Source organism: Xiphophorus hellerii, chromosome 23, assembly GCF_003331165.1.
Source record: "Xiphophorus hellerii strain 12219 chromosome 23, Xiphophorus_hellerii-4.1, whole genome shotgun sequence".
Taxonomy (NCBI): domain Eukaryota; kingdom Metazoa; phylum Chordata; class Actinopteri; order Cyprinodontiformes; family Poeciliidae; genus Xiphophorus; species Xiphophorus hellerii.
Window position 1 is genome coordinate 5,997,554 of NC_045694.1, and position 19,906 is coordinate 6,017,459.

The 19,906-nt window shown below is 37.0% G+C and overlaps 1 protein-coding gene across 1 annotated transcript in view; it reads left to right on the forward strand.

Moving 5' to 3' along the window:
* The first annotated feature begins 238 nt into the window (after positions 1-238).
* fat2 (FAT atypical cadherin 2) overlaps positions 239-19,906 on the forward strand; it is a 99,932-nt gene continuing 80,264 nt past the window's right edge. Inside the window, exons 1-3 of the mRNA XM_032555505.1 lie at positions 239-457; positions 11,883-15,146; positions 17,229-17,540. Of these exons, the coding sequence (XP_032411396.1) occupies positions 11,912-15,146; positions 17,229-17,540 (3,547 nt within the window). The 5' untranslated portion in view covers positions 239-457; positions 11,883-11,911. The remainder of the gene's footprint in view (positions 458-11,882; positions 15,147-17,228; positions 17,541-19,906) is intronic.

A 19,906-nucleotide genomic window follows, 5' to 3' on the forward strand; every position in this document is an offset into this window, starting at 1 on the left:
AGGTGAGAAATGCTAAAAGACACATAAACACACACATGCACAGGCGCTAGTATGTACACATCCACAGAAGCTTTGGCTTTGGCCCAAAGGCCTGAGCCCACAGGCAAGAAAAGCGGGAGGCCCACAATCTGGGCACATGGAGGGAGCGCGGGTGTGCGTGTGTGTGTGTATGTGAGGGTGTGAGAGGAGGGACAGTCAAAAGTGGGTGGAGTGGATGGAGATCCTGAGGGAGGTTTTGAGATGTCTTAGTGTCTTAGTAGCTCTGCGGCAACTTTGAAGGAGCTAACACCAACTTGAACAACTTCACATGAGTGTATTTCTTTTTCTCAATGGACTGCACAGAATAGCTCTGTGGGAGTATGTTGGTTATCACAATGCCCTCAGAGTTTTCTTTAAGTTCCTGAAGCGTTTGCAAGGGAGAAAGTATTCCTGGAAGAGTCGCCTAACTGGACCTCAGGTAAGTTTACTGCTACACTCCATTTCACACTGTTTATTATGAAGAAAGCCACTGCTATTTAGTTGTAATGTAATACTAAACACCATTCTGGAGGAGGTATAAACAGTGAAGGTGCTTTACAACTGAAGCAAAACTTTTTAAATGTTACTCAACCGAACATGTTGGTTTCTCTTGAAGATGCTTTTTTAAGATCACAGTGAATTATTTGGCATGTTTAGGTGACTCCATGAACAATATGGACTTTAAACCCGACATTTGCATGAGAACAGTAAAGAGCTCTGACATATTTTACGCAAGTCAGCGCACGCAGTTCCACTCATCTAAAACGTCTTCCTCCTTGCTTTTCATTTTTCAACTTTTACTTGGTTCACTTTGTGAGAAACTGAATTGCTCAATCAGATTGGAGCATGTGCACAAATCTTTTGCAGCGACAAGAGAAGATTAACCTTTTTTTCAATTCAGAAGTTGGTTTGGTCTAGAGGTGAAAGTGTATTCTCTGGCTTCTGTCACTTTCCTGCAAGGTCTGCTTGCATTATATACACACATTAACAGAGGTGTGTGTGTGATGAGTGGACAATCAGATGACCTTCGAAATATGGTCATCTCAGTACTTTAATAACGACAAATGATGTACCTGATACCAATTGCTCTTTTTGTTAAAACATCTTTTGTAAGAAATTCCAGATGTTGCTTTGTTTAGCCTTTTGAAGAATAAATCACAGTTTTTATTTAGTTTAGATAAGTTGCTCATGGTTATAGTCTCACTTATGGAATTTTACTTTTTTTTTTTTTTTACAATTGTTGAAATATTACAACTAACTTGCTCAGATCACAGCATGATCTGGGCAAGAGTTTTCTACTAGCCTCACAGGTGATTTTAAGGGAAAACTAAAACTGGTTGATGGCTGATAATGTGGTTGTTAGGATTTTTTGAGAAAAAGTCCAGATGTGGATGAAGAATGAGCAAAGCTGCCAGCAGTAAAAAGAACGATACACCATCAGATGAACCTGCTGGACTTTTGACCTGTGTTTCTGTCTAAACTGGGGATATTTAATCAGCCACGTGAAAACCTCAGTAGTTTAAAACTAGACCTGTCTACCCTCTCCACACCAGCTCAACTCCTGTCGTCAAAATTATCTGAATGAATGACAGGGAAGCTAACTGGGAATCCTGCAGAGGCATTTCTTGACCCTTTCTGTAATTATGGCCTTCGTTGTAAGACTGGGCGTGGGTGCTTATTTGTGTGTGGGGTCCGTTTAACTCAAAGGAACATCCTCGACCTTTCCACTCAACCCCTCACCGTTCACTTGACATGACCTAGCACTGTAGCCAGCAGTCCGTTTCACACAGAGATAAAATTGTATTGTCGTAAAGGATACCCCCTATTTATGCTACTCTAGTCTGGGCATGATAGAAACGTCACAAACCTGCAGCCCAGCCGTTTTGGTGTCCACTCTGACAATCTGAAGCTAATCCATTTCTGACACCACTTTGGGATCAATGTAATTGGTTAAGGACCAGATTCAAATCTTAAGTTGTTTTTGACATGTGGACCAACAACTCTTCACTGTGTGTAGGACAACACAGTGTTAAGAAAACATAATGCAATCATTAGATAGACTTCTACTGACTCATGATTCCATCACTATTTTTATTATTTTCCATCATCATAATGTTCTAACTTATCTAGTGCCCAAAACCAAACAAGGGGGCCCCCAAGAGTCCTCTATTTTTATAAACTTAATTGCCATAATGTTATATAAATTGTGTGATTTATTAATGTTCCACTGCTTGTATGCATTTCAGGGACAATGTAACTGTTTGTTAACTTATTGCTAAAAGAGAGTCATTGCATATCATAATTCTGAGAAATCAGAGTCATCAAAATCGTATGCCTTGGATTTCATAAAACTGTGTGTACCCAAGAGCTTAATATAGCTATTCTAGTCCTCAAAACATTTGATCTTTGGAGTTTGTATTGATAGGATATGCTTAAGGCTTCATATGAAAGAGCCGAGTTAATGCTAAACCCTGTCATATTTGTTTCTGCACAGGTTGTTTGACTCAGATTTGATGTATGACCTGCAAAACTTTATTGAGCCATCCTGATAGCATGATGAAGCACCTGACAGGCTTTTCCTACCTGGACTATTTTCCTGAAATTTTCAATTTCACAGTTCATAAGATATTGTGTCGACAGTAACATTCTGCGGCTCCTTTATGCAGAGTTTATCAGAGCAGAAGAAAATCAAAGGCAATGAAGTCCAAAATAAGAGTCATTCAAACCTAAAAAAAAAAACATTTATATGAAAACCAAATACATTAAATTGAGTTGTAAAGATGCTCAGGAGTTGGTTGGAAGCCTTAAGCTCCTGCTGTTTGTTAACTGCTTTTGGACCAGAAAAGCAGAGACTTATTACAGTACAACCTCAAAGCTTAAGCTAAAGCCTTACTTACTGTGGGTGTGAGAGAGGTAAAGCGAATGACACGCCCCTCTCTAATTCCAGACAGGGGTTAGCATCATAACCTCGCCCTAACTTAATCCAAGAAGTCTGATCTCAGTGAACTTCAACAATGGCATTGACTGTGAAAGTAAAACAAAAAAAAAAAAGTAAAAAATGTGGTACTTTGAGGTTATGCGATATGGTTAAGTTTTTATGGTTTTGGAGACAAAAACATATTTTACTTCTTTAAAACATGACCCAAATTTTTAATTGAAGGAAAACAGAGATGGAAAATTGACCATTAAGATTTTACCTTCAAAGTGGTTGCAATGTCATCTTTTTGATAAAGTCAACAGGAAAATAAGTCTTACTGCCAACTGGAGTAATTTGCTCAGAAGTCAGAGGTCAGAGCCATGAACTAAAAAGAATCATGCAGGAAAAAGTAATTAAGTGAGAACAGAGTGCTTGAAGGCATTTCTCTCAAAAAAACAAGACAGATAAACTTGTCCAGCCCTAACCCCCAAATATCACACAGTCTCATTTGTTGTTTAAAAGAAGGGAGACCTCTTTATGTGCTTATATAATCAGGCATTATTGTATGTTTGTTTTTACAGAATCATCAGTACCTTCAATTATCTTATGCCTGATGGGCAAATTATTGTACAACTAGGAGTAACCACAGTCGTTAGGAACACAAAAATTACAATAATTATAGCAGAGAACAACACACTCAGTTGAACCAATTGAGTCACACTATGATGGCTGTGAACAGTGTTTAATGTGCACTCATTAGCAGTAAGCCAAACAATTGAAAAAGCCAAAATGATTTGCTGAAACATTAACTTCCTGAAGTAAAACATGAATGCTGGACAAAATCTGGATAATCCCAATATTTACTTGAATCAACCAGTTTAGGATCATCATTACTGTTGAATTACTTTTAGCTCATTTACAATAATTTTTAGAAGATTTTTTTATTATCACACCTTGCCAGTTTGAGTAAAAAAACACTATTTTCAATTGAAAATTTCACTTCTTGGCCTTGTGTCAGAAAGTAATTGCCCCCTAAACTTAATAACTGGTTGTGCAACTCTTGGCGCCAACAACTGCTTTCAACTGTTGGCAATAACTAGCCATCAGTCTTTAAATTGTTTGTGGAGGAACTCTGGTCCAGTCTTCTTTGTGAGAATCTTTCTGATTTAGCAATATTGCAAGGTTTTTAACTATGATTGGCTTTTTTAAGGTCATAGACAATGAAGCTCCACATCACTCTCATTTTACAAACCCAAATGTATTCAAAACTGAGGTTGTGATCTGCTGACTGTAACTAATCATTTGTAGTGTAGAGTTCATGGTTCCATCAATGAATCTTCTTGGCCCTGAAGCAGAAAAGAGTCTTCAAACTATCACAGAACTACCATAATTGTGACTGTTGGCAAATGTGAGAAACAAAGGAAGGTGTTAGCAGTGATTTTGTCCCTGATATTATCACATTTTATGTTGTTTCTTGCTTATTGTTTAATCCTGAACAGTGATTTTATGAGAGAAAATTGAAGCCTATGATGCTTTAGATGTTATTCTGCATTCCGGTTGATGCAAGACATTTGGGTGTAATAATCAAAAATTCCAAATCCATATAAGCTTTATTACTAAATCTGCCTTTTGTTAGATAAAAAAAAAGCTAAAAGGTATTTATAAGCATGAATAAAGAATAAATCATGCATTTGTCACAAGTGGGCTAAATTATTGTTATGGCCTCTTCACCTGCGTTTTAAATTCAGCATTACAGTTATTAAACCTTAAACCTTTCAGACACTGAAATTAAGCATAATACATAAAATTTTTGACTTGCAACTTGTAGAAACCAGAATCAATAGCCAAGCAAATTCTGTTCATCTGAGTTCTGGATTGTACAGGTTTACCAGTAGTAAGCCCTGGGCCTGGCTAATGAAGTTGAACATAGCTGTCAAAAGAAAAATGGGGCCATTCAGCCGATTCATGATTTACCAAGGGGAGCGATTATATTTCCAGAGGGTCAGACTTTTTTAGATAGCTCTTTTAGAAACTCATTATTTGGAAGGTTCTTCATAGATTTACTATGGTTATCTTTGTCCAATGTTTAAATTTTTTGGCAACCATTTAAGCAAAAAGGAAAATTTAATTTATAACAGGAAAAATACTTTTTCATGGCACAGTATGTTGCATAATATGGGTATCTGTAGTTAGATTTAAATCTGGCTCTCCCACACAGCTGAGAATGACCCAAGCTACTCCAAAGAAAGCAGTGAGTTTAACCAGCCCCTGATAATTTGCATCTAAACCTACATGTAGGAATTCAGAGAAATTATAACAGGTTCTTTACAGCGGAAGAAAAGTTTCTTTTTTTTACAACACTGGAACATTTTTAGATTTTTGATCCAAATCAGCAACATATTTAATGAACAACAGTTTTAACATTTGGTTAGAAATTCTTCCTTGTATCATTAATGTTTGCTGTAGCTTAACCACTCTTCCCTTGTGTCACATTTGTAGACACAAGGGAACTTGAACATGGCCTGTAATGTTGATGATCTGCATGATTTTTTTTTTTTTTTAACAATTTCTAATTTGATTGGAACCATCTGCCATTAATCCTCACTGTAACACCTAATTGTCTAGAATGACAGTTTGGGGTAATTTTTCTCTGTGATTCCCACCAGAGATGAAAAGCGTTGCCCATCTTTTGTATTCAAAAGAAAATGTTGCTTTATTCTTTCATCTTGATAAAAAAGTGAACAGTTAATAGACTGACACCAAGTGAATGCTCCTCATCCCTCATGGCCTAATATTCCATCACAAACTCATTACTGTCAGGGATTGTACCAGTGTAAAGCCTAAAGGTGTTGTTTTTATAATAGATACATCGGAAATTGAACTTGACAATCATGCAAATACAGAAGAGGACGCATTAATGACTACACTAAAAACAATGAGGGATAACATATAAAAACAAATCTGTCATTTTCTAAAGAGGAAAACAGAAAGTAATTCCTGGCACGTAAAAAAATCCAGTCCAAGCAGTTCATCTTTTTACAAATAAAAATATGAAAATGTGTCATATGCTCACATTGAGCTACTACTAAGTTTGATAGTAGGGATGGAGCGTTCCGGATGATTTTGTAGGCATTCATCTGACCAAAGCACCGTCTTCTTTATGTTTGCTCTGTCCCCTACATGATCTTCAACCAGTAGTGAAAATGTAACTCATCCTGGTTTGATAACTGCCATGCAAATTTGGAAGACACCTGGCATGCAAATCAGGAAAAAGAAACTGCTATGATAAAATCTTATTCAGTCAACCTTGTATCTTAGTGTGTGCATGTATCCTGCACTTTCCTACAAAAGTTTAGCACGAAATCAATAGAGTTTCTAATACCACATTTCTATACAAACTATAGTGTTGTATATATAAAAAAACAAAAAATAGAGTTACTGTACGTATATATTATATTTTTAGTTGAGAAATAATAGTTGAGTTTTACTGAAATAAGATATACAGATGAATCTCAATTTGACTTTATAGAAATATGCACCAGACTTGTTTTATCTTCGCTTTTTTATTTTTTTAAAACACCCTGATCCAAAGCAGCTTTTTGATGTGATTACTGATATATTGTGTTAGAGCCAAGTCGTCGTCTCTTCTTTCTTCTAAATGACAGGGGTGTAATCACTTTGTTCCATTTTTTTTAACAAAAAAAACCAGGAACAAGCTTCATGTGATAAACACCATTGCACAACACAGGCAGCAGCAAAAATCATAATGCTTTATAGTTTTTCAGGGACAAAAGGAAGACCATGACGTTTTTTATTCATCAACTATTTCAACACATATTATAGTTTTCTTTAGAACACAGACAGAGATAATGATAGCTGTAAGGTACAAACTCCTTTACCCCCATCTTATAGTTTTGTCATAAAGTTCTGGGTTTTCAGTGGCAGACTTGCAGGCATGCAGCAGATGCTTGATTCATCTCATTAAAGTGGTTGTGATCGCACAGGAAATGGACAGCTTTTCAATGAATGCACTATAGCTCTGTGATGGAGAGAACAAGCTTGCATTGATAACCTGTTTTCTGAATATATTCTACTCTAAAATGCCATACAAGTTTTTTTATTTAGTACTGAAAATAAATTAAAATTGTTGTCTGAACCATTAAGTCTTAGACCACAGTGCAAAACAAATTGTCCTTTGGAGTTGAAAAAGATCAAGCTTCTCATATGTCTACTATCCAAGAACGATTCATCTTTAGCATAATAAAATGCTTAAATGCTTCAGAACAGTAATCATAGTCACAATAAAAGTAAACCACACAAAAGACAAAAATTCAGTTCAGGTGTATTTCGTTGACATTCAAATGTCAGAAGTTATTTCTACAAAAAATAAGTTTTTACACTGAGGCAGGTGTCTTTTTTGTAACTCATCTAAACATCTGGCAAATGTCATAAGTCTTGATATTCTCAAAAAAGGAAACCAATAAACATACTTTAGCCAAGCACTAAACGTGTATAACAAATGTACAATGTTTACACATTTAATGAAAATGAAATAGAAGTATTCACTTCAGACTGAACAAATATTCTTCTGTAATAGATTACTAGTAGAGTGGCATCAATTATTTATTCTACCAGTCCTCCTCCATGAATTTTTTCTCCACTAGTTATAGCAAGAGTAATGTAGACAGATCAGGGCTTTATCTGCAGCAATGAGTCTATAACTGATGTGTCATCATGGTAAAGAACAAGCTCTATAGCTGGTTCATCTACATCTCAACAATCACTGAAAGAGGTGAGATTTGGATCATGACCAAAGAATTAGACTCCAGTTACAGGTAATGAGCTTTCTCTGTAGGGTGGCAAAACTGTGAATTAGAGATAATGTTAGGAGCTCAGAGAAGAATTGCTGCACTTTCTCATCAATCATCAGTCAGATTTGGTGCTTAATATAGCTCATCAGGTTGTCTTTTGCACTCCTGCATGTCTCACTTTGGAGGATTTCGTTCCAAGCCCCAACTGAAGAACAAGGGGAGACTCAAACTTGCTGGAGGAACTAGATGTTCTTGGAATGTGCTTTTGAGGATAGTTCTTTCCTTAAAAGCACGTATTCATGTCAGTGAAATGGTTAATATCATCAACATGAAAAGTCTGTGTGTTTATGTACTAAATAGTCAAATGGCTTTTAGTTTTAGAGGGAATGACAATTCAGCATTCATAAGTATAGTTCATTTTGACTGACATGACAGGAGCAAACTATAATCTGAATGGCTAACATCTGACTGGCCATACAGTGATGGAATGTTCCAGTGCTCTCTAACAAGGACCTGATAAGATTAAGTCTGCACTTTTATGAACTCTATGCAGGTGATGAGGCTCAGCCATTAAGCATTTCATATGCATCAAGATAAATTTGAATTCTAATATTCACTCAAGGCAAACAAAAGCAAAAATTTGAAATGAAAAAGTGCATTGATTAATTTGACTAAGTAACAGAATTTTCCTCACTTATGCAGATCAAAAAATTGCCCAAGTTAAGACATGGCCTAGCCGAAAACAAATCAATGAATGCTTAAAGCAATGTAATATAGCCCGCGATAATTGTATACCATGTGTCCTGAAGCCTCTGCCCTTCAAATTATTTCATTATTTTCATTATTTTTGTTCATCTAACAAGGACAAATAAATTCAAAATTACCACTTAATAAAGTGAATGCAATGTATACAGGTTTTTAGCAATAGTTCATTTGCAATCTCTGTCCCTGGCTAAACTTCCAGGATTAAGACTTAAAAGTATATAGAAGTTCAAATATTACAACCAGTAAAATAATACATCAAAACTTAAAGAAACAACAAAAGTCAACTAAAGAATAGAAAATAAAAATGTATACCAATGTAGGGCCATTTGCTTCAGTATGCATCTTCTGCGTACTTGTATTATATAAATATCCTTCTTTCCCTCCCAAAACACACACATGAATAACAGATAAAATGGTAACCCCACGATTAATGTCTTAATGTCTAGTTCACATGACTACCTCAGAATTTAGAAGCAGAATATTAATCTGCCTCCAGCATTTTAAGTCATAATACATGCTTCAGTAACTGTTTGAGTGGTTTTATTTCACATCATAGACAAATATCATCTGGAAAGCTGTTGATGCTTCTTATAACATCCAGTACGTTATGAAAGCTGCACTTGCAGTGAATTCATGTTTTCCCTAAAAATTGAGAATTACGTAATATACCTTATTTTCAAAAACTGCACAGAAATAGAGGTCGATTGCAAGATCTACCAGCATACGTGTATCTATAATGAGTATTTTTCTATACATGATATGAAAGATAAAATTAAAAATATTGAACCTACTGGTAGTCATCCACTATGTCAAAAGTTTTTGGCAGAACAAGTGCTTTTAAACTTCAGAGAACTCACCTGCATTGTGTTTAACAGTGTGTGAGTTTGTTGTAGGTTTCAACACAGCAGAAAGTACAAGCTAATCATGCTCTCACTGACAGACAGAGATCGTTGATGGGGTGAAGAAAAGCTGCAAAAACAGTTCCCCATCTATGCTGGAAGGCATGTGGGGTGATGTCGAAATGTGACCCAGCAAGCTGGAGCCAAACATGTGGCTGCAGGTCGCCTGCTGGAGCACACAGAAGGAGGGAGGTGTTAGTTTGTTTGTGAGTTGAACCAACAGTAACATCCTGAAGCCTCTACCCTGCAGGGCTGTATATTTTGATGAAAGGTTTTAGGAATAAACATGAAAAGATGTGAAAGTCGCTGACAAGCTCAAAACTAGGAGAACAGAAAGTCAATAGTTTTGTTTTTGTCAAGCAATGTGGTTTGAAAGATTCTGAACAGTCTAGGCGGCTTCCACACACCTAACCCCTTTGCAGTTTATCAGAGCAAACATCTATTAGCCAGGGATGACAAAGCAAACAGGGCTGATTTGTTGGATTCATTACATGTTTGATATTAGGTACATTATACTTGAACAGAACGGTGTTTGTAGTCAGACAGTAATCCATCTTCATCTCCTTCTTAAATCACCCTCCTCTGGTTGCTCATTAAAGGATTTACCCTTAGCTGAACAAATATTTGTATTTCTGTTGTGTGATATTGTGTTGCTAAAGAGCATTCAATGGCCTGCATTGTCATCAGGCAAGTTAAATTACAAGAAGTATAGAACCATTGATCATTATTTGTACATCAAAAATACAGTTTAAATCTAAAGTTGATTTACAGATATATGAATATATCATCTATCATCACTGTTCTGTGAAGGTCTATCAATACACATTAAATAATGCAAATTTCAAGATGAATATTAAAACTACCTTTAGTGTTTTATAATGTATTCTGCTTTTACAAGACTTGTTTTGAATCAGGTTTAGTTTACTGTCAAATATGGTGCTGTTTATTACCAAATACAGTAATTCTTTCCTTAATTAATATGCTTTGCATCACTATATACATCAAAATATGTTACCTTTAGTACTTTAGTCTCAATACTGTATAATTAATGACATAGAATATTTATGCCGTTAATCCTTATCATTGAAATGGAGCACAATGTCAAGCAAACATTATAAATTACGAGTAAGACACTTAGTGATGGTAACGCAAAGACAAAATATCTGGAAAAAAGTTCTCTGCTCTAGATCTGAAATGTCCTATTTTCCCTAAGCTTTCAAGATTCTCTAGATAGAAGCTAAAACCCAAGTGGCACCCTGACGGTTATAATCTGAATACCTGTCACCAAACGATTCGAGATAAAATCCCACATACCTGGAATCCATTACTGAAACCACCAGCGCCAGTCAAACACCTGCATGCTCAGCATATTGTGTACCAGAGCAGTGTTTTCAGATCCCACATGGATTGTGGGTTTAAAATAAGACACAGGTTTTTGTAAACATTCTTTGCTTGCTTCCGTCACATTTATTCATATAACTGGATGCTCCAGTGATATTAGACTGGTGTCGGGTAGCTTTTTCTTTAACCATGAATACAATGCATGGAGTTGTGTTTCATTCCTCTGATGTCAGCAAATCTTTGATCTTCTCTAAGTATTGTTCTGCATTTTAACTGATTGTGTGCAAATAATAGAAGAAAACCTTGTAAATTCACAAAATTAATGTTTTGACAGCTTAACTTTTTCCTGCTCATGTGGTGTTCTGCTGTTTTGTTATTTTTTGTATTTTTTTGTGAAACTACTAAGTTAGTTTTTCAGTACCTCTCTGGTCCTTCATGCATATCCTTTCTTTTAATTTGTTGACAAAAAAAAGTTATCTTGCCGTGATAATACCTAATCAAAAAAGTAGATTCTGTAACAACCTTAAGATGTCACAGTAGTTAATGGCAATGCAATTTTAAAAATCTAAAAAATCTTTGTCTAACATTTCAGAGTCTTGCGTCGAATATGATATGAATGCAGCAGTTTGGTGACTCATGTCAGCTGTTACTGGTACAGTCATTTAAATTAAGATCCATGCTTAACCCTCTGCTGTCATCTGCAAGGCACCAAGTCATCGAGCAATAAGTCCCTCTGCCAAAGTAGAAGCTTAGAGAGAATCACGTAATTATTTTTTCTAGTTCTCATTCTCCAAAGGAATAATTATGAGGAAGGGATCTAGAAGCCACCTGTCTGAAACAGATTGAAGGCCCTGAAACACTGCTCTGTTTTACTTGTTTTACAGTTTTTCTGTATGGGCAAGTTAGGACGAGTCAAACACGCCACAGGCCTCCTCTCTGCTGTTGTGTGGCTGTGTACCATGTATACATAATAATGTGGGTATTAGTTATGACTACAAGTGTATTATGTGCAGATGAACAAGTCGATACAAACATGAGCAAAGGACTCCATTGTTTTAGCTTCAAAGCCTCTTTTGTTCCTCATTTAAAGTTTAATACATCCTTTAATACTCCTGTTTTTCCTTCTCACAGGTCTGAGGTCAGACAACGAGGTACTGAAGATGGCAATATCAAGAACAAAACTCTTCACTTTAGTGACAATTCTCCTTGTAGCAAAGTGTCATGGAGTAATGGGAAAAGGAAAAGACACCTCTCTGTTAAGTTTCACACACCATCTTTACAATGCCACTATCAATGAAAACTCTGCCCCACGGATATATGTTGACATCCCTGTGAAGATGGGTATTCCGCTGACGGACCTATTATGGGACATCAAATATAATATCGTTGCAGGTAACGATGAAGACTTTTTCCAACCAGAGGCTCTATCAGTGGGGGATTTCTGCTTCCTTAGGATCAAAACTCGCAGCAGTGACTCAGCGCTGTTGAACAGGGAGGTCAGAGACAGCTACACTCTCACAGTGGAAGCAACAGAAAGCACTTTTGAATTACAGGCTAAGACAAAGGTGTTTATTCATGTGCTCGACACCAACGACTTAAAGCCACTTTTCTATCCCGCATCGTACAATGTGAATATAAGGGAAGACACTCCACTCAAGACGAGTGTGGTCAAAGTCAGTGCAACAGATGCTGACATTGGAACCAATGCTGAATTTTTTTACTCCTTCACAAGCAGAACTCATCCATTTTCTGTCGATCCATTCACAGGCGTGGTCACCCTTGTCAAGAAGCTCAATCACACTCAGATGCAGAGATATGACCTCACAGTATTAGCAGAGGACAGAACAAAAAAGATATCAGGCATTAAAAAATTTGGAAACACTGCTCGTGTCACAGTCAACATACAAAAGATGCCAAAGGAGTTTCCAGTCATCACACCTCCCCCAAAACCCAAAGTGTCTGCAGATGGAGATGTAGATATCAGTGTCCGTGTTGAAGCAGGAGTCAAGCCTGTGGAATCTCTTCATATCATAAATGGGGATCCTCACCAATGTTTTGAGATAATCCCTTCAGGTGTGCAAAGCATGGACTTCCAAGTGATTTCAACAAAGAGGATTGTTTGGTCTCAAAGTCCGTTTGGGTTGAATTTGTCCCTTCAAGCTAAAGATAGGAGCTCTCCAAGCTTTCTGTCTCCAATTACAAAAATTCACATTCCAGCAGGTCCTTATTGGCCTTTAACATTTCTAGAGGACACCTATATTGTCACCTTAAGTGAGTTTTCCCCTCCTAAAACTCATGTGATTAAAGTTTCTGTCACTTCATTTTATCAAAATGTTACATTCAGCATCAAAAACAATCCAGACAGCTTGAATTTTAAAATCCATCCCAAAACTGGGATTATCATAACTGCAGAGAAATTGGACTATGAGAGGAAAAATCGCTATGAATTTGATGTGGTGGCCAATCATGGTGAAGCAGAGACTCATATTGTGGTCAAGATTGCTGATGAGAATGATAACAATCCTCAGTTCAGACAAACATCATATCAGGCTACAGTGGATGAAAACATGCCTGTTGGCAGCAGTGTTCTAAAAGTTGCTGCTTCAGATATTGATGAAGGTAAAAATGGCTTTGTTACCTACTCTATTGCAAGTTCTGGACCTTTACCTTTCACTATAGATTCATTTACAGGCATTATCTCAACCTCTGAACACCTAGACTATGAACTTATGAAACGACGGTATCACCTAAGAGTCTGGGCTTCGGACAGTGGCAGCCCCTTCAGTCAGGTCAGCGAATGCCCTGTGACAATAACCCTGAACAACTTGAATGATAACATCCCTCTGTTTGAAAGAGTTGGCTGCAACATCACAATACCGCTTGATTTAACAGTGGGACACATACTTGCTGAGATTTCGGCCATTGATTTAGATGAGTTGCAGCAGCTCCAGTACATAATAGAATCAGGGAACGAGGCCCAAATCTTTGGCATTGATTCCATTTCTGGTTCAATCTTTCTTAAAAAGCAAATTCCCCCACAGGAGGGCTCATTTACCCTGAGAGTTCTTGCTACAGATGGAAAGCATCACTCTGAAGTTTCAGTTGTAAGAGTAACTGTCACAAACAAAGGTGAGAATGCAACAGTGAGCTGCTTGGAAACAGGCATTTTTAAACAGATGACTGATAAACTAATAGAGTCAATAAAGCCAGTTTTAATCAACCAAGAAGAAGAGTCTTTCTCAGATATCCATATCACTAACAGACATTCTCCCAAAATTGCTAAGAGCATTCCCAGTTCTATTGATGTTCCTGAGAACTATACACTTAATTCAACCATTCTCCAGTTCAAGGCCACAGACATGGACTCTGGCTATAACAGTATGCTTGTGTATGCAATATCAACAGGGAATGAAGATGGGTGTTTTGCTATTGACACGTTTTCTGGAGAACTTCGTTTAGCTTGCCCCCTGGATAGAGAGACCAAAGAGTTCTACATTCTGAACATTACAGTTTATGACTTGGGAACACCACAAACATCTGCCTGGAAATTCCTCGCTGTAAACGTAGTAGATGTCAATGACAACCCTCCTGTTTTTGATCAGCCCAGATATGTGATTCGAGTACCTGAAAATGCTGAGAAAGACTCTGTTATCTTCAGAGCCAGAGCAGTGGACGTTGACACAGATTTGAATGGAAATGTCCTATACTCCTTCCTGACTCCGACTGACACGTTCAGAGTTGATGAACTGACCGGAGAGGTGATTGTGATGGGTCCATTGGATCGAGAGAACTCTCCCAGACATGACCTCTGGATCAGAGCCACAGATCAAGCCAGACTTGGTCCTCAGTTGTTCTCTACCACTAACCTGGTGATGATTTTGGAGGATATAAATGACAACACACCTAAATTTGTGCCAAAGGTCTATCATATAAAAGTTGCAGAAGATGTTCCTGTGGGAACTCTGCTTGTCTGGGTGGAGACTGTAGACCTAGACCTAGGTAGTGGAGGTCTTGTGACATACAGACTAATGAGCACAGAGGGTGGGATCTTTCATCTTGACTCCTCTACTGGAACTTTGACCCTGGAACGTGAGCTGGACTTTGAGAGGCGACCAGCTTACAATCTCACAGTTCAAGCCGTGGACCACGGCCTCCCTCGCTCATTGTCATCATCCTGTTTTGTGGAAATTGAAGTTCTGGATGTCAATGAAAACCTCCACAAACCAGAGTTCACAGAGTTTGTGTATGAAGCGGCAGTGATGGAGGATGCAGCAGTGGGGACATCCATGGTAATGGTCTCGGCTTCAGACAAAGATGTGGGTCGAGATGCAGTGGTCAGATACCATATCAGTGATGGCTCTGGGCTTGGAGTTTTCTCTATTGATGAAGAAACAGGTAAATAAATTGAGCTTTCTTCCGCTGTTTTAATAAAATGTTTCAATTTTAAATACATTTTGAGTTTGGGGTTAAATTGTATTATAGAGTAACAAGAAACACTCTACTTTTGTCAAGTTGGTTTTTAAAATGCAATGTCCTGAAGCATTTATACTATGAATGCCTTACAAAGATCACATTGATAAGAAAATCCAATATATTTATGAATAGTTACTTCAACCAGATGTTATCCACATTGTTACCTTCCTAAAACAATGGCCTAAGTCATTTTTTCCCAAAAGGCATTTTTAAATTTTTTTTTAATATTTTTTGCCAAAATCATATGAGACAAAAAATGACTTAGGTCATTATTTTAGGAAGGTGATGATATTTAAAGTTAGTGGGACATTAATAACACTAAATTAGAGAAACGTCCTGCAGTTTGATGCCACATAATGCTACAGTATAATCCATGTCTGTAAGACAGGATAAAAGAAAAAACTACTTAAAAGCAGTGAGAAAATGCAACATAAACATCACAACTGGCATATGCACATAAATTAAAAATAGTTAGAGATTAGCTAGTCAATTAAATTAACCCTTTAGGTCACTGTATGATTAGAATCAAACCCAACTACACAGTCATCCAATGTTTTCATCTTCAATAATTATGTTGCTTTTTTTCTTCAACTATGAGAAGTCTAGCCAGCGTCTATTGTTTTCTTTGGCAGTTGTTCACTTAGCAGCTGTGTTTATGATGTACACAATACAACTGTGTCACCTTAATACAGTGTGATGGAAGAGTATTTTTTAAAGTGCTTTGTTGACCTATCAATTTTTTCCGGTAATTTTATATTAATTTTGTCAGGATTTCTTCTTTGTAGTGAAGGTCAGTGTAATGGTTAAAAACAACCTCTTCATTGTAGACCAAGAAGGGACATCAGAAAATGCTAAATATTGTGTTTATTATTTTGACTTTAAAAAGATGATGAAAACTAATCCTCTCAATCAAGTAAAATCCATGCAGTCAGATCCCTACCAGTTGTATGGTTTCCATACCACTATACAACTTGCGGCAGTTTTTATTGATTCTGTGGCATAAAACTAACTAATACTTACAGATATTTATATTCAAATATTTTGTACTTTATGTGGCAGCTACTGAAGTAATGTTAAAGAGACTCATTTCAATGAAATTTAAAAATTGGTTGAAAATTCTCAGGAATTGCCACACTCAGTGATTCACATTTTGTTAACATCACTTGTCCATTCGTTATCATGTGATATGTAATTTTTACAAATTCAAAAATCAACAGACACAAATCATGTAAAGGTGTGAAATTATAAGACAGTCCACTTGCAAGCTGAGCTCCAGGTTGCTGCTTGTTCTGACAAAGTTCAAGTGATATGATTGAAATCTCTAAAGAGCATCTTAATAGAGCTTGCAGAGAGAATGTTTTAGTGACAGTTGATGTAGCAGAGAAACATAAACACATTTATCAGCATTTGCTACCAGCTAAGTTGAAGGTCAAAGTCAGGTATAATCACAAACACCAAATCCCATTTGCATATTATTGCCAGTGCAATCTAGCAAGTTTATAAACACAGTGGATCTTTACATCAATCCATTTCCTGATGTTGTTTCTGAGTTTTTGATAAACTTGTCGTACAGGGCAGTGCTTCCTCAGGTATTTTTCCATCATTGTGTTCACATGTGGAAGATACCTGGTGAGCCCGCAGCATATCGGCCCTGCATTCCATTAGCCTGCTGCTGCACTTAGGGTTCAGATGAAATCAGGGTAAATGGAGTTCTCTGTCATGATGGAACAGTGCTGAAAAATTACCTGTTTTCTTTCTTTGTTTTTTTTTTTTTTCATTTTTTGTTCTCACCCTGTGTGGAGTCAGTTTAAACCGATGGTTCTTCATATGGCCTTTGATGGACTGATGTTTAAATTAAGTAATTTTATGTAAACAGTTTTGTACAAATTAGTTACCTCAGAATGGTAAATGTTCTCTTCCCCTCCTATTCCCAAAAGAACAACAAATAAAGAATATTTGTTGTAAAACGGATTATAATGTTTTCAATCTTTTTGTGCTCTTCAGGTGTGATTCGTACAGCAGAAGCACTGGACCGAGAGACGGTACAGCATTACTGGCTCTCTGTCTACGCCACAGATCTGGGAACTGAGCCTCTGATCTCCTGGACTCATGTCTATCTAGAGGTTCTGGACGTTAACGACAATGCTCCAGAGCTTTCCCGGCCAGTGTATTTTGCATCTGTCCAGGAAAACTTGGATAAAGTGACCTCAGTTATCCAGGTGTTGGCCACAGATTTGGACACGTCCTCTGAGGGGAAGCTTTCCTATCAGATGCAGGAATCTCACAAGACATATTTTGACGTGGATCCAAAAACAGGTAAAAACAATTCAAAGAAAATATATGCAGCTTCTTGTAGAATCATTGTTTTCTTAGGGGTTGTTTTCTTATTGTCTTATTAGATAGCAGGTCTTTTCCACAGGTATGTTAAGGTCTTGACCAGGCCAATACAACTTTTTTTTTCTTTTTCAAGCAGAAAAACAAGCATTCTTTGCCTGCTGTGTTTGGGTTCATCGCCCAAGTTTGACAATTAAGCCAAGTTTTAATTGTCGGATAGATAGTTTTATGTTTAACTCCACAATTAAGTTTACCTCCACTGTGGTATGAAGGGTGTAAATGCATCATATTTCAATTTGCTATCTATGTATTGCACATGCAGTTTAAGCAAAAATATAGGCCTCCTGTTCTATGAATAATTTGCACCTTTACTAAAATTTGCTTTGTGCTCAAAAGACATCTCTCACAGTTTCAGCACATCCCCAAGGCAAGTTTCACATTTTGATTCAGGGGTTAGTCTTTACAGGGAGCTGTAAAGACTGGCAGGAGTTTTATTATTCACTATAAGGTCTGTTGAAAAGTTTCTGTTTGTACAAGTCTGAGCAGTGCAGGTAGGAGTGTCACAGAGAGCAAAGTTGAAATTAAAACTTGGAAGCAAATAAAGTAGCAGTCTCTTCTAAACTTACTGCTTCATGATTTTGATGGAGAAGTAAATCTTTTAAAAAAAGTAGCAGTAAACCCTTAGTATCTGTACAAACTCTTGACAGTTACAACCCAATTACCTGGTGAGGACTTTGATGTTCAGGCGAAGGAGAGCACCATGAGCTCTGACATTACAAGTTACAACAAGTCCTGTCCTCCTCCTATTATCTGCTGTGCTGTTTGTCCACACCCTAAGGCTAATATACTGAGGGATTACAGAAAGAGAAGGCCAGTTGTGTTGAGAAGGAGACAGGCCGAGCTGTAGGTGTCGAAACAGCCCCGCTGTGTCATACCAGGAAAGGCCTTTTTTTGTCTGAGTGCAGCTGTATTTGATATTCACTTACTTGTAGATACGAGAACAGAATAGAGTGTTTTTGGTTGAAAGCGTTCATTGTGTTTCTGTGTATTTCTGTATCCTGAGGATTTCCTAACGTCATGTCTGGTCTGAGATCATTTAATTGGATCTGACCCAAAATCTCTGCGGAAAAGCTACTAAACTAAAACTTTCACTCTAACTTCTGAGTAGAAGTCTTATAAAATGCTGTCTAAAGTGTAAACACCTTTGTTAAAATGCAAGGTTTTTGTAGAGTAAAAACAAACCTAAGGCATTAATAATACTTTTAATTTTACCTTTGTCAATGTCACAACTAATTTATCTGCAAAATAAAAACTTTATTTTATTAATTTTTTTTCAAATCTAAAACTTATGATATGCATTTCTGTTTCGCTCGTCTTATACTGATCACACTAGCAGTACCTGCCTTCCGATGTCACCTAATTAGCAGACAGTCAACTGTGTGAAATTTAAATTAAGTGGAAATGCAGCTGTTTTGTAAAGGACAGAAAGAAATTTGGTGGAAAACATTGGTGATTAGAGGACATAATGGACACCAAGGAACACAGCAGAGAGGTCATTTCAGAAAGTTAAGAAGACATTTAAAGAACTGTTGGGTTATAGGACAATAAAATGAGCATTAAACATGTCACAGGGAGGGCTCTGTTCAATCTGTTATCTTTAAATTGGAGAGAGTATGACACAACTCCAATCCTACAAATACTGACCATCCCTATGGTAAAACATGCTGGTGGCAGCATCATTTTGTAAAATTACTCCAAACGTTGTCAGGAGAGTGGCTAAATCAAGTGGACCACCTGCTGAAACTTACTTTAAAAGCAACAGATATGATGAAAGCAAAATGTTCCCAGATTGACACTATCGTGTTTGGTTTGGCATCAAAATTTAAAGCTTAGCAATTCACCAACTCATATAGAAACAGGGTCAATGGAAAATTAGGGTAAAAAAACTACTATGTGTCCCTTATGTCATTAAATCATATCCCGAAAATCAAATTAATTTGTTGAAACTCTACATTGAACAGGATATAAATTTTTTCAGTAGAAAAGAAGTTTAGATTTGTTGGTTTCAGAAAAACATAATCAAATTTAATTGTGTGACTACTCTCATCTGCTCAGTTGCCGTGAAAACTGTTTTCTGACATAGAAAAATAACTAAAAATGAAAGTAATTAACACCGTATTACTTCCGCAAATGTGAATAAACCACATAAATTTAGGCAGGTACAGTTATTATGAGTGAAATAAATGTCCTGTTGAAACAGGATCTTTGGAACATGATCCACCTTGTCTTATTTTCACAGATAAACCACCTATTACTAATGCGTGGGGTGAGTTGTGCAGAAACCTCTC